Raw genomic sequence first — 17445 nt, 5'->3', positions numbered from 1 at the left:
AGTACCGTAAAATTGTTGCCTTCCCATGGCATAAAAGTTTGCACATATGTAGTTTTAATATCATTTTCGTTGAAAACGATTTTATCGTTATAGGAAACTGTTAAAAGCCTAAGTGCACTTGTGATACACATTTTGATTGCTAGGGCGTACTGAATATGAGCACTATATTCACATATAATACATGCATGCATTTAAAATATAATGTATTCATATCTATTGTTATATTATCATGGAAATGCACACTTCATAAACTTTGTTCCAACGAGACACTTGGCAAAACTACAAGTCATATGTTATTCATAAAACGTTTGTAACAAACAGCGAAGACATTAGGGATTGTCGCAAAATTTATAATATGATAAGACTCAAATTAAACATAGTTTATATTGCTATATAAAGTTAGTATAGTGTTTTGTTTAAATATAAATTAGCATGTCTAAATATAACATTGCAATCGTCAATGGAAATTTTAAATATTATATTTTATAACATATTTTTAATAAAAGCAAAATAAACAGATACCATTGTTTTTTATTACATTATTATTCAGTCAAATAATTATATTTTGATGTTTGTCTTTTCGCTTATCATCAACTGCTCACTGTTTACGAGATATCTCAAAAGTTGTTTAACGACTACTTTACCAGTTTGAATAACACCATAACTTAAAATAAAGGTATGGGTTGAAGTCTGTTTAATTCTGTTATTTTTTATATACAGTGAATTTGTATATACGAGATTTAAAAAAAAACATGTTTTTGCATTTTTTGCTACGCTATGTTTTGTAACGAATTTACTTACATAAAATTATATATAGAGTTCCTTACACAAGTCAAAGAAAAAATGCCTATTTCCTAATACATATTCTAACTAGCAAATGATTCGCTAGCTTCAGAGTATCTATAGATAGCAACCTAGAAATACATTTATCTAATAGGGATTGCTTAATTAAACTACTTTTTATTTACTACAGCGAAATCCCAATGGCTTAAAAAAATAATTACAAAACATTGCAATTTGTTATATATAAATGTAATCTAAATGCATGAACGACTGAAAACATTTTAAAATCTGATTTTTTTCCATTAAATGCAAGAGCTAGAAAAATATTTCAAACATAATAACCTATCATTCAAAATGCTATTGTTTGGTCATCCGCCATATGATTATAATGAATACATGAAACTAATGTTTCTTCCTCGGAACAACAATATTTAACCAGTGGGTCAAGGTACAATGTATATTAAAAAAGTATTATCAACGGACCACATTTATGCAGATAGCGTTACTGATAAAACGTCAAATCATTTACGCAATGTTAAAAAAAATATGACATTAAAAAAACTGTTAAAAATATTGGATATCTACAATAAGTAACGCATAAAATATCAGTATAATATTATTGAACAAGTTTAAATTACTAAGAAACTGTGTTTAAATTGATGGAAGAAGAGAAGTTAATTTCAATGAAAGCAAGCATTAAAGTTGAAAGATGCAATTTAAGGACTAGATAAAAAAGTTTTTCAGAAGAACAACAAGAAAATGATTAACCAAAACAGTTTAAACTAAGAAGTTAGCTAAAATTTTAAATACGATATAAAAATCTATTACTTACTACGAAGCTAACTACGAACAATAACCATATTACTTGAAAGTAGAAGAGAAGAATAAAATGATGCAAACTCTAGTGGGAGTAATAAGTTTTATCAGGTTAAAATAGCAAAGAAGAATAATATTATCTCTTTTAGTCCCAGACCCAGAGGGCCGAAATATCGGCCCACCTTATACATATATTCAAAAAATTCGCACCGGCCGATATTTCGACGAAATTTTTTTTAATGAATTTGATATTTTTGTACGATATGTGCGAAATATCAACATATAATAAATAAATTTTCATTATCTCAGACAAGTCTAACATTAGCAGTTTCCAATAATTATTTTATGTCAGCGCAATTTTTAAGATAGGGATGGCTGGCGAAGTGAAAACAAAAGCGGGTATTACATACACGAAATACCTAAATTTTCCACGAAATATACTTCATTAAACATATGTGTTAAATATTAGATTTAAATAAATCTTAATAATTATATTTAGATGAAAAATGTACTTAAAAAATTCGCGCGAAATGATTGAAACGGCAAGAAAATGCTAAACCGAAACAGTTTAAACCAAGAAGTTGGCTTAAATTTAGAATACAATATAAAAGGATTTGTGAAAGTTTTGAAAACAGTAATTGATGCAATATATTATTTCACAATGAAAACACTACATACATTTTAGTACAAACTACATATGCTCATTTCAGGAAGTTTGTACTTATATCTGTGTACATCCATATTTCCATATGATATACGTATTTTAATTTAAAAGGAATTAAGTGTAAGTTTGTAAGCCTATTTTATTTTCAGCTATCTTAACTAACCATAGTACATTAAAAATCCTTGAATTATAGTTTAGTTTGATTTTTTGCGAGTTTTTATTGTATACAAAATCTTGGAAGCTCTTTAAAGTATATTTAAGCTATCACAGTTCATAATTTTATAATGCATATTTATGCGTAAAATATGTTTTAAAATGATAAACTGTATAAATAAATTATGTGACCTACCTAGGCACAAAATATGACCTTAAAAGAAAGCTCATTCAAACGAATCGATTCTAAGCAGTTTAAAAACGAAAATTTTGTCAATATAAAAATATATTAGGTTCATATATAACTTTAGCGATAATTATTATTATTACATAAAATTTCCTTTTTCACAAAATATGTTTTTTTTATTATTTAAAATACTACGATTTATACAAATTAAAATATATGTTGTTTAAATTATCGTTTGTACATTCAATAAAATTAATTTGAATAATAGACATAACCAAAGTATGAAGAGTAATTGACCTGATACAACTTTCAATTAAAATGTATTAATTTAATAACATATAAATCATAAAAAAATATTATTGATACTAATTTTCCACTCAAAATCTCATTTTTAATAATCACTGATTGGCAACAATTATTTAATTCAATATTTCAGATATATTTTGAGAGATTTACATTATTTCTGAAGTTTTACAAAACGATATAGATTAAGAGGTTTTGCCTCGTAAAACCATAATATTTTTAACACATATATGCATCATTAGCTATTTAAAACTTTACCTGCTTGAAAACTATAATTTAATTGTGCCTTTTTACAGTATATAAATAAACACAATACCTATTACAACTATCTGTCGCAAAATGATATGAATTAAATAATGAATATTATTTTGTTGAATAGCTATAAGATTTTTATTCCGTGAGATTATGGAAATCTGTGATGATCGATCGGAATTTTAATAACATAATAATTACTAATTCCAATCTCTCATATACGATAGAAAATAAAAAAAAACACTAAGATCCACATTGGTTCAAACCCAGGTCTTTCAAGTCAATTGTCAGCTACTTATACCACTCGTGCTGGTTAAATAAAAAAAAAAGGAGTCACCTCAAAATTAGTTTTTCAACGTTTTTACTAATTTTAAAGTTATGAGTATTTTAAAAAAATATCAATGAGAATGGGTAAGGTTTAGTTATGTTTGTGCACCTATATATAAAAGAGGGAAACTGTATAACGAAGTAGTCCACTCCATTATTTTGTATGGAGCTTCTATGGAGGTAGACTCGACAAAGGTGGAAAGTATAAGGCTCAGCATGGCTTGAGTACAAAGGAGTGCCCTATTAGTAGTCTTAGCATATCGCATGGAGTCAGGGGATGCCACCCTATAACCACCATTCAGCCAGTTGATCTGTTAGCTCTGCAGATGCAAATGATATACAACGAGCAACAACAAAGGAAGTTGAACCTCAAAATTTGGTGACTTTTGTGAGTTCAACTTGATCTCGTGCGTCCTGGCTGACCTTGGAGCTACTTTGGAGCATATCTATAAAATATATATAAAAAACTGACTGGCTGCTTTTAAGCATGTTTCAATAAAATAGGTAGAAAACCGATCCCTTAATTTCACAGACAATAACATTCTTTATACGGCAGTGAGTTAGCAAGTAAAAATAAGATATTCATGAGTCAAAAAATATTATTTTACAAACAAGTGTCGCCATAAAGCATAGCATTCACACTGAAAGACGCCAAAGCGTGATTTGCTTGGTTAAAAAGAAAAATTAAAAAGTGCTGGCGTATAAAAGCTAACTCAAACTCTAGATAGGGGTTTATAGGAAGCCCTGAAACGACTTGCGTTAAAAAACGCAAGGCTGGCTACCTTGTCGAAAAAATGCGTAAAAGCATATACCAGGGGAAGCAGGACCAGAGGGAATTATATCAGGTTTATCAACATTATCATAGTTGTGTTTTTTAATATATCACTCCTTCTTATTATTAATTAAGTTAAATTTCTCGCTTTTAAATTATCGTTGAATATTTACATTTCTTTGCAGTCAAAAAAAATTAAAAACATAATCAAGTATAGTAAATTGACCACTGTTGATTTTAAAATCAATGTAATTTAAAATTTTGGTCCCAAATAATAATTTTGCAACACAATTAGACTATAACTCTAAATCGGAAAATCAAGTTGAAACGAAGATAAAATACATTTAAATCACAGTAGTCTTTTAATATCTTAATGACATTAAAAACCATACAAAATTTCCATTCGTTACTACCGGTATTACAAAAAGAAATACCGGTAGTATGGAAAATATTTTTTTCTATTTTTATCCAAACATATTATTTGCTGAAAACTATATGCGAAAAATACGAAGCCATATTGCTTGAAAGCAGAAGTGAAGAATAAAATTATGCTCATTATAGGAGAATTAATCCAAGTAGTTTTATAGGGTTAGAAATTCAAGGTAGAATTTTTTATCCTTTTTGTTTTTAACCTACCTATTCAAAAAAATACAATTTTTTAATTTAAATTAATATGTTCAATATTTTTGTGCGAAATGCTCGATTTGTCAACATATAAAAAATACATCTGCTTTATCTCATGCAACGAAGTGTATCTAGCAGTTTTCAATAATTCTGTAATTTTATGATAGGGATGGCTGGCGAAGTAAAAACAAAAGCAGGTATTACATACATGAATTTCTTTCTACTGTTTGTATATTTTTATCTTAATTTAGACATATTTTTGTCTAAATACTCAATGGAATTTGCTTTAAAAAACATATGTGGCAAATATTTGATTTAAGAAAGTCTTGATAATCATATTTAAATAAAAAACGTATTTGGAAAATCTGAGCAAAATAAAAATCTGCTGAAAAAATGCAATAATATTTTACCAACTAAATATATAATTAAGATAAATTATAATTAAAATGTGTTGATGGGTGTTTTTCACATCAAACTTGATATATCTTGAATTTTTTCAAATAAATAAATATTAAAATTATTATTTATTTTTAATTGTTGTAAAAACTTAATATTATTGCATTTTATTACCTTACATCGTTATGAGTACTTTTTATCAAAAAAAAATTTAAAAAAATCGCATATTTTAGGTAAAATTGTCTAGGACTAATATGGTTATGTAGTATTTACTTATTTTTTTATTCTATAATATTAAATTGACACAAGCATTTATAACTCAAATTTAATTATTGGAACTTTTGACATTAATTAAATTTGAAGTATACGAGAGATAAATCTTATATAAAAATAAATTTAATTGCGATATTTTAAAATAAATATTTAAGCTCCAATAATTAAAATAAAATAATATAAATAAATCACACCGCAATCACAACCATCAATCATATAAATCTTTTTTTTTTAAAAATATGTCGCATTTTGAACAAACAGATTTACAATTGTTCACGCACTTTTTTATCATAAGGTTCTTTTTGATAATCCTAAATTTTGCTAATAAATTTAAGAGGTCCTCAGAACCGAATATTTCTAAATTAAGAAAGATTGGGCACCATTTTGAGGGAAAAAATCATAATTAATTAAAGCGTTTTAAATAAAATAATTTGTAATTAAAATATTTATTATATCTAAACAATATTTGCCAAGGTATTCGAAATCTTTGGTTTTGCTAATCAATAAACATGGTATATCATGCGAGCGGTACTTTGATTATTTTTTTCTGTCAATTAATTAAAATAATAATAATAATGTCAATATTAATAATACCAGTAATATCGGTATTGATTGTTTTTATCGGTAATACCGGTATTAAAACTTCCGCTATTATTGCAATCCATAGATATGATTGAGCAGCTGAAAGTATCGCACTTAACCATTTTATCGTGGCTGTTTTGTCTGGTCAAAGCTATTTTATAAACATAGTGCACGCTGTGCAAACTTTTTGGAACTTTGTCAATTTGACGCAAACAACGAAACACAGATTTTATGTCTTGAATCTGAATGAATGCGATTATGAAGGTGACGATAAAATGGCAAGCTACATTTAAACCGTCTTCAACGCAACTCCGACAAGGTTAGATTTAGAGACAACTACTCGAAAATATATACACCGAGATGTCCATCGATCGATAGCTACACAATTTTTGAAAAATTAAAAAAAAAATGCGAAAAAATCATAATTTTATTTTAGCTAATATTCTTAAAGAAATGCAGTACTTTATAGTACATCAGCTGTTGTTTTTCTCAACCTTTCTTTAAAAACAAATATTTTCTTGATGTATCGAATATTATGAAAGTGACATTCATATGATAAGGAATTATACTCCAGTTTATGAGTCAATTTAGTTTGAGAATCTATGGTTTAGGTAGACGTAAAAGTTGTATTCTAATCCGAAAAGTCATAGAGGTAGGTCGACGGTTTCGCGACGTCCTCTCGTAAGCTAATGCCAACTGTCCGCATCGACATCAGGGAGAGGCAGTATCAAAAGAAGCATCAATCGTGCTTAACTTAAATGTCAGAGAGTGGCGTTTTGCAGCTGTCCATCGTAGCAGGGTAGTGGTCTATGGGAAAAGGCAGAATCAACTGATGAATATGGTCGGCCGACGAGAATCCTCTCGCCGACCGTCTAGTTAAAGCTTTTTGAATATGTCAGGATTCAATAGTTGAGTGCTTTTAGTCCGTTAATTAATTAAAAGCACCTCTCTGTATTTGTATACCTACGTATATAAAAAAAAACCAACCCTTTATATAGTAGGCTTCCCTCAATAATATTGTGCTATTTTATATTTTATAAATTCATCAAAAATATATATTAAAACATAAGCGAATAATGTGTTGTTGCTTAAATTGTATTATACTTTAAATTCATAAAAAAAAACAATGTTACGCTTGCATACATTTTGCAATTTGTAATTTAAAATATTTCGCTCTCCCGAGGTTTCACTGTAATAGCAACAGAAAATCAAATTATCTTCAACGTTTATTTACAATCATTATTGCGCTTTGAGCCTTAATTGCGTAGGGTATAAAATGTCTATACATGTATCATATAAAAATACATTAATAATAAATGTATATGTTAAATTTTCAATTCAATTTTTGTATTAAATAGCGTTTATATTTTCACTCAAATCTAAAGTTGAAATCTTGAATGAAAATGAGCAATTCGCATAATGTCAAGCAATAATTTATTGCGGCGCATGAATTATATCCGCACAGCTGAAAACTGCACGCGATGTCATTTCAGGCTGTATCCCATATCAAAGTCTGTCATGTCTCGGCTGAAATCCCACGGTCGACTGGCCACGCTGAAGGTCCCCTTTTAGGGTCACATCGGACCGCAGAAGCCTGGCCGAGGCTTATTTGATCCTCAGCTCATTTAACGTGTTTTCTGTTCGACGGAACACAAATGATTCATGCCGAAACTTATCTACCATGTCCGCAAACACCGAGAGTAATTCCTACATTTTTTCACCGTAAAGCTATAAGCACTTTATTAGGTCAGGTCGTAGCCTTGTGCGTATGTGTATAAATAGTAAATATGGAAATATAGCTGATATAAAATAATGCAAGTATGAAAATAAAATTTTCAGTGAATCGGATAAAATAGCTCGATATTGAGATATAGATCATATGCATATGTGAAGGAGTATTTCGTCACACGGAGAGTATCGGAAAAGCATATATGTAGTATCAAGAGCGAGTTTTACATAAGCTATCACAATCTGATCGATCTAACAATATACATATTTTACGTTAAATATAAAGATAGTGAAAATATAGAATTGAAAGCGAAATGTAAGATCAATATCAATGACATAATGATATCTGATATGTAACTTAAGAAGCAAAACATTATCTATAATTCTACATAGAGAAAAAAAATATAAATAAAAATAGTGTTATAGTAACATCAAGTTAATGGCGAATAAAAAAATAGGTTTTCAAGTTATTTTTTTATACATACAAATTCTATGAACTGTAATACTTTATGGGTGTTCTAACCACCTGTACGATAAACTAATAGGTCATTTTAATGATCATTTTAATGAAAACCAAATATATGGGTTATTTTCTTACGAAACACATATTAGAACATTCGTCTTGAGACGTTTTTTTATTCGTAATCATCCATAAGTACCAAAAAACTACCATTTTGTGTGAAAATAATGCGCGATAGACATTGAATTGTACCTTGCACTAAAGGTTTTTGTTATTTTTACCACTTTGGTAACGATCACCACTGGCAGTTTTAATTTTAACGCATAAAAATATCATGTGAGTGTTTTCCAAAAGCAATGCAATTGACACACCAAAATCCTGATCTGCGATTCGCCAGAGCTGTCTCAAATTAGCAATACAAAAAATGTGACACTTGGTCACAGAGGGGCAGACGGGTAAGCAGATAGAGAGAGGGCACATCAATCTAAGCTCAATCCTAAAGAGCACGAGGCAGTATCATCACAAGTCCAGTGAAGACTATCCTACTTTCAAGACTAGTTATTTTTATTCTATTGCCTGATAAAAGCAGCCAAATTTCCATATATATGTGATATTTTATATATGCTGAATAAAATAAATGTTACTAATTTTTCTAGCGTCCATTTTCTCTACAAAGTCATACCCCTTCTAATTTTTTAAGTTTCTTATACTTCATTGCTTTATTTGAATTAATCTTCACTATGGAAATTATTGAAAACTAGTCTGTATTTATTGATCAGAATTACAATTATATAATAATCACTGTTTAATTATTCGAACCCAGGTATTTCAAACATAAGACATTGACTATTATTCTAGTAAAAAAATTTGCTTGGCAATAATCTGCAACTAAAAGTGCTTAATATTATTATTTTATATATTGATAAAAAATCATAATAATAAGATTTTTCTAAATTAACATCGATCCTTAAGCCAGGATTGTGCATTGGAGTTGACGTACCAACACGTCTTCAGTTAAAGTCTATCTGGTAGAGACCGGATCAGCTGACTCTCGAGGTCGGTCGACGAGAAGATTTTTCTATCGTCGGCCGACTTTTCTATTGTCAGTATCCAATAGTAAATGTATAGCTTATATTCCAAGAATCTAAGAATGAGTAAACCACACAGTTCGTGAGCATAAAAAATGCGTGTTTTTGTACGGGAAATCCAAGCTTTTATCAATATTATTTCGCAAAATAATATAAAAAAAATTTATAGTGTGTTCACAAGTTTGGCTACTATGTATGGTAAAATATTTTGGATCCCGAATTATATATTATTGTAAATAATGGAATTTTTCATTTATTTATTCGCTTGACAACTTTGGTTCAGATTAGTTAAGTCAATAATTTTAATATTAATATTTCTAAAGACTTCCCTGGTATGCAGATAGAGTGAAGGTCGTTTTTTATGGGAGAATATCCTTAATAATATCACTACGGTGGTTGTCAATCGTTAACCCATACAGTAATTAGATGGCATGTCAGTAAATTCAATCATGTTAGAGAAATAATTATATCAAGAAACTCATTACTGGAATGGGCATAAATAATCTATATAAAAATCTAAAATAATTAATATCATATACACCAAAATTTTGTTAGTGTAGAAAGGCCAAATGGAATATATTTTATTATAAAATATATTAAGATCAAAGGCAACTTTTTGCTGTAAAATTTGTATTTTTGAAACATCTAAAAATCGATTATGATTCATTACAATTAAATAGAGCCTATATAAACAAATACATAAGCCAATTATATAATAGCATAAAAGAATATACTATGTTGTCTCTATGCATTACTTTTTAACTGTCAGAACTTACAGATGAAATCCAACAAATGTAATATTAATCATTTTAAATATTACATGAAAAAATTGCATATTATTACTTCCGTGCGTCATTAACAAGCTCATAATTTAATCGCTCATATTAGCGAGCAATTATCAGAAAAAAAACCTGTCGGTGGTAAATTTTTTGTAATTTAATTTTTTCATTAGCGTCATCATCGATTGGAACGATAAATATATATTGTATAAAGGTACTTGTGTAAGAGAAAACGGCGGTTAAATTTAACCTGATTAAGTATCGGCCTCAGGCGCTTATTAGCCATAATAAACGTACTTATGTTGTGAAAATTTTATATAATTTCCTTATCTCAATTGTCGTGTTCAACGCTAACATACACACATAAAGAGAACTCATGTACATAATATGAGGCGCATACACCCTGTACATGATCAATCATCGAGAAATCGTGTTTAGCTTTTGTGGGTTCAGATTGCGCCACGTTCGACTAATGATAAACGTCGTTATGGCAACACCGGTGAATTGCTCGATATATGATGGTTTCCAATGAACTTTGATAGTGTGTAATAACTCCTAAAGAGTATAAATTATGATCGCAAAATTGATCATGTAGCTTCATAACAATCAACGATAATAATACAAATTGTCAATGCAGTTGTTATATGGCGTGAATGAGCATTGCTTAATAAAAACGTAAAAGTAACACCATAAATAAAACGGTTGTAGCTCACGTGTTTTTGCATTGTGTCTTTATGGTTTCGCGTCAACGTGTTTATGCGAGGTATGAAAAGTGTGGCTGGGATACTTTTACCTGCACCGTTTGTTGTGCAAACTTTCCAGACTCTTTACAAAAACACATTGTGATTTTCTATTGTGACATAAACTTGCGAAAACCAGACCGTAAAATGTTAACAACTTGTTTATCACCAATTGAATTTTCCCATAAAACACCTATTTCATCATCTGAGAAAATATTGTTTTATTATATTTTAATTTGAAAAACCACCTGAAAGCATTTCTAATTGTGAAATAATTCAAATCTACACTTATTAAGAAAACTTTGTTTTATACTACGTTAAAAAATAAACAATATTTTATTGGAAATGTAAAAAATCATGTTTTTACCAATATAAAAGATATTTTAAATAAAAGATATCAAGATATAGATATAAATAGAATATTAAAAAAATATAAATACCCAACTATTTTTTTTATTTATATATAGTTGTGCATTTATAAGTACCTCTCCACCGTCACGTGAGTAATTTGGTATATTATTATGATAGTACACTTCACCTATTCATTAAAACATAAATAAATATAGCAATCACGAATGTAACGTGCAATAACTAATTTAGTGGAATATATAATTACGTCATTTACGTGACAATTAGTATTTTATTAAAAAAATATTTTATTTAAATAATAAAAATAAATTAGTTACAATAATATATTTTAACCAAAAATTAAGATTCTTAAGCAAATAATATAATAGTTCAAAATAAAATATTTCAACTTATGGTTTATTAAAACTAAGCTATATTTGTGGCAGATTTATTATTATATCAAGTTTAGCCTAAGTCTAACATAATTAATAACTAACCTAACATAACAAATACACCTAAGCCTGACCTACAACCACAAAAAATGTTTAATTCAACAAGCTGTTAAAAATTTTCGAAATAAATACAAAAATAATCTATATTATTTAATTTAAATTATAATATATCTTTTTACTCTTATTTATTCAGCCTTAGAATTTTTCATATAAGAAAATATTTTAAAAAGAAAAAGAAAATCATGTTACATGGTAATAATATAAGATTTTTAGGTAAATTTTAAATAAATAACTTTTGAAGAAGTGCACTAACGAGCAATAAACATATTCATAAGTGTAATTGAATTTAAAAAATATATTATTGACAATTTTTATTGAAATATAATTATAAATTACATTATTGTTACTATACATCAATCGTTTTAGCACTGCCACTCTTAAAATTAATTACTTCAATAAGATGAATAATTTTAATTTTTGGGTTAATACTATTTTATTTGTATATTAATACACACTTATTTTATATATATTCTTCAGAGTTTTCTATCAAAAAAAAATTGAGAGTTAATTATTTAAAATGTGTCCAAAATGTTCATTTTTTTAACAAATTAGAAATCAGTTATAAAATTTTTACATATTCATAAATGTAATAAAATTTGTAAAAAAAAAATTAGACCCAAAAAATAATCAAATTACAATAATAACAAATTTATAAACATACAAATATTTTTCACCTGTATGTTGTTTTTATTAATATATTATTGTAAACTTAATTTTATTAATATTCCAAAAAGTTTTTCATCAAAAAAAATTGTTTTACCTACAAAATCTAAAAATACGTGTTAGTAATTGAAGATATTTCGTTTAAGCAAATTTGGAGTCAATAATCTTTAAAGACGTGCACTAACGATAAATTTAGAAACATTTAGAAATATTCACTGATTTATTTATTTAATTAAATTATTTACCTAATTTAGCAATTTATTAGTTGAAAGAATGTTTTAAAAAATAAAAAATCTGTTCCTCAAAAATTAGTTATGAAATAATGCTTTTTTTAATGAATTTTATAAGCAATTAATAATTTCTGCGCTACTTTTATTCTTAAAATAACTCAGTTACTTCAATAGAAATGTTTCAACTTCATTGGCTAATCATGATATACTTTATTTTAAAGAGAGTACTAGAAAAATATAAAGAGTTTTTCATTTGAGAAAATAATTTTTTTTACAAAACCGCAAAAAAATAACGTAATAATCTTTAATAATTCCCAGATATAAATTAAATGCAAATAAAAAATATAAAAAAAAAAATTTTGACATATAATAAAAAAATATTTTGTTGATATTATAAATCAATTATTCCGGCACTGACACATTAATAACCAATTTCGTAAATTTAAGATAGTCGTCATAATTTCTACGTTAATTTTTTTTTATTAGTATATTTTTGTTCACTTAATTTTATAAATATTTCCAAACATTTTTCCATCTAAGAAATTTATTTTACATTCGAAAGCTTTGAGAGACATTACTTTAAGCAAAAAATAGTTAATAATCTGTAAAGACGTGCACTAACGGTTAATAAAAACACGTTCAAAAATATTGACTAATTTATAAAATGTATGAAAATCATTGGCAATTGATATTTTGTTTCAGCGTTTTTTTACTCTTTAACCCAACTAAGTTTATTTAGAAAAACTGTTTTAACTTTTAAATCAATATTTTTTTTTTCTTTATTTATAATGGTACAATTTTTTCAAATACTTTTTTTTATCTATGAAAATAACTTTTCTTACGAAACATTAAAATACGTTTCAATTGTGTTAGATTTTATTTTACAGCAAATTAAAAGTTAATAAACTTTATTGAAGTGAACTAACAATTATTTTAAAATTGCTCAGAAATGTTGATTAATTAAAAGCGAATTCAGAACAAATAAGACGATTACAGATTTAATGTGTTATCTTTTTTATTCAAATAAGGATGTTATCCTTAATTTGGTATAATTATAAAAAAAAAATATATTACGATGTTATAGATATACGAAAATATTTTTTATAGAATTATTTTAATGAGTAAGTTTAAGATGTTGCTTTTAAGTTGATGAGGAGTCGATAATATTTAAAGACGTGCACTAACGGCCACATTTACAAAATCTAAGTTGCTGAAGCCTAAATTTACAGCTAATTTAAGCAATATTTTTATAATATTTAGATATTGAATCTTAACGCAAGATTTGCATTTTTTTAACTCAAAATTTACGTTATATACATATATACAACGTAAATTTAAAAAGTAGATACATTTAGAATTGCTATAAATATTTATTAAATGTTTAGTAATGAAAGTAATACAAAATATTTCAATTGCCATTTTAAGTACTTTTGTGAAAAAAATACTTCCTTGAAAATTCAATCTCCTTAAAACGACCACGTAAATTTTGCACGTCGACACATATCATCTGTAATCGTCTCCATTTCTTTACGGACGTTTTCCATCGTTAGTTTATTCTGTTACCTTTTTTCCTTTTAAGAAAATGAAATTCTTTAAAGACATTTGAGGTGAAAATGTGGGATATTGAAAAAATAATACGTACACTAACGGTCAATTTACGTCCTCAATAAATATTTTTAGACTGATTGTTTATTAAATAATTTAAATAAATAACAATAATTTTTAATGTAAAAGTGCTATATTAGCAATTTTTTAAATCAAAATCTTAGGTCAAGTGATATAAATGTGAACTTCCCAATGAACTAGCTTGTATTTATAAACAATATTATTCTAGCGCAACTGTCAGATTATGAGAGTACGCTATGTGAGATGACACACACAAACATTCACACACACACACAGTTATATTTTTATTATTTATTTTCATTGGAAGGGTGGCTCCGGCGCATTGTTGTCGCGGCGCGCGGTCGATCGCGCTCGGCGTTTGGCGCGTTTTTCCGCGGTCACGTGACACGCACCGTAACCTTAATCGGCGCGATCCTCACCTGTGACGCTGAGCAGGGACATGGCGGCCCCGGCGAGACCGGCCCGGTTGGTGTCACGCGGCGGTGGTATCGACCTCGGCGACCGGCCGAAAACTCACGGCGGAAACTCGCGGGCCGCGCACGCATGCGGCACGGACGCGGCCCGTACGCGCGGCGCAACGGTCAGGGTCAGGGGCTGCGGTCGGGCGAGCCCCCGGTGGGCCCCGGGCCGCGAATCAGAGCGGCCCCATCGCTCACGGCACCGCCGCTGCCCGCTGACTGAGCCCAACTTTGCCCGCCCTGCACGACGCCATCTTGGTCGTGCGCACTGGAAGCACCCCCGGGGCTTGCGCACACCTAACAACGCACACGCGGTTCGACCGCCGTTCAAAAGTGTGTACTCGATGGTGGGCAGGCCGGAGGCGCGGACGTGGGCCGCAAGCCTATGCGGAAAATCGTGCCAAACTTGGCCGGAAAACTCCGAATCTCCAATGACTTCATCTTACTGTGCTCTGTGTTCTCCAAGAAATGCTCCACGCCACTAAATAAATCATCCTTTAAGCAATATCGACCATAAACATAAGCGCAACTTTTGCAATCGTAATGAAAACGATAAACGAATGCAACCCTCAAGTCACGATTACGTCACTCTATGTTTTCCCGATGCGTCACAATACCACATATACATAAAATATACAAACATATTCGATTTACATATATTTTTATACATAGCACATAAATTGCACTAGCTCCTCATACCTATCACCGAAAACATCTTAACGTTTGGCGTGTTCATTGTGATGCTCGGTGTCTCGCGTCAGTGAGGCGTACTCAAGCCGCGGCGGTCAGACAAAAGATATCACTAGAACTCATCTCTACGGCATGGATGAATAAAAATATTTTAATTTAATACTCGTAAATTCAATAATACAATAAATACATATATACATAAAAAATAACCTATACTTAGATTCATAAATAAAACTAAATGAGCAAAATTAATAAACATTCATCGCAATAAAAGCAAAATTTAATCTCTATTATCGACATACCTAATTATATGTATCTAGCAATAAAATACTGTTATACCAACTTTTTTTTAGACTAATCTATAATGAAGTCTTAGAATCACTAGTTGTTTTTGTACAAAACTAAACACCATAATCAACTAAACTGTACTACTATATTTTGTTTATATTTATATCGTATTATTACTTCACTAAAAAATAATTCGTTCGTGATAATCACATATTAGGTTTTCCTAGGTTTTCTTTATCTCACAGATGAATATCATGATAGCTTATACAGTTATATAATAAAATTCTCTAATAATGAGCTAATTTAGCTCAGAGAGAATATTATTCATGAATAAAAATTAAAAAAATATATTTTTTTTTGGTAAATACATACAAGATATTATTATCTAAAGCGCCACATTTTTAAAAAAAATAGTGAGCTAATTATATTAGGGAATTTTTTCGTGAGATTAATATTTTAGTCGATCGGAATTTTAATTATATAATAATTACTAATTCTGATCTCTCAGGCACGATAAAAATTAAAAAAACACTTAGACCCATACTGTATTCGAACTAAGGTCTTTCAGGTCAATAGTTAGCTACTATTACCACCCATCTATCTAAAATTAAAACCTTAAATAACCGTTTTGATGACTTTGTATTGTCATGCGCGTATACATTTATTTAGTTAATTTAATTTTAAATGTTTTTTTTCACATTGATGAGAATTCGTTTATAGATTTACAACAAACACAAAAGCTTTCCATATATACGTATATGTATTTAGTGTTGAAATTTGTTAGATATCTTTTGCGCATGCGCATACGTGATATTCTATTATTATTTAAATGTTATCAGTGCCTATTGCCTAATTTCACCAAAATATAATGGTGTAATTTTTATTACTGAAAATTTAGCGTCCCAAATCCATATATGCTAGATTTCTGTGGAAGCTCGCTACAGTGAGACGACAGCTAACTATTTAAATAAAACCAAAACTAATTTGATTTATAATTTAAAGACTTTTTATGTAATCAATAAAAATTATATTTGTATTACGCAATAAACTATAGTATCTATATGATTTGCGCTCCATTGTATTAACTCTTTACATTCATTCAACTCGCACCGATCCATACAACCCCATCTGAAAACTTACCTTTCCTAGTTCCTGATACCAAAAAGGCAGTAGGTTGGGTGATGACGTCACACCCCCTTGAAGCCTACCGAAAATACGCATGCGTTCTTAACTCGACTGTGACCAAGAAGGAATTGTTGAACGACAATACTACCTTAAACTGAACCCTCAGGTATAACTATATATGTGTCCGTACATAAATCACGTTGAGTGTATATCTCACTATACATATACAGTGTGTCATTTTCAGCGTGGCGTACGTAAAATCACATTAAACTAGTATTGCCGGAAGCTTTGCCCGAGTAATTGCATTCATTAAAGGATACCGCCTTTTCAAAGCAGCCGTATAATCAAAGTAACTAAATTCATAAACTAGCATTTCGACAAACTGAAATATTACGAAACACGTATACTCAGAAATAATAAAGAACAAAATAATAACGGTATAAAATTACACAATGTAAATTACCATAACAATATATTTTTGAGTTGAGCGTTAAAAAGCGATGTAATAGAGATTTTTTTAATAACCTTTTGCACGTGAAGCTTTTGTTGAAAAATAAAGCTCGCAAAAGGAGAAAGAG

General features: G+C 28.9%; 1 protein-coding gene across 1 annotated transcript in view; it reads right to left on the bottom strand.

Annotated features, from left to right (window-relative positions):
• Positions 1 to 15186, bottom strand: part of unc-13 (protein unc13 homolog) — a 403791-nt gene extending 388605 nt beyond the window's left edge. The window contains exon 1 of the mRNA XM_088194185.1: positions 14726 to 15186. Coding sequence (XP_088050311.1) covers positions 14726 to 14747 — 22 coding nt within the window. The 5' untranslated portion in view covers positions 14748 to 15186. The remainder of the gene's footprint in view (positions 1 to 14725) is intronic.
• Positions 15187 to 17445: the final 2259 nt, after the last annotated feature.

Source organism: Plectrocnemia conspersa, unplaced genomic scaffold (assembly GCF_051122295.1).
Source record: "Plectrocnemia conspersa isolate PC_06_02 unplaced genomic scaffold, ASM5112229v1 ptg000010l, whole genome shotgun sequence".
Lineage (NCBI taxonomy): Eukaryota > Metazoa > Arthropoda > Insecta > Trichoptera > Polycentropodidae > Plectrocnemia > Plectrocnemia conspersa.
This window is presented reverse-complemented; position numbering and strand designations above follow the sequence as displayed.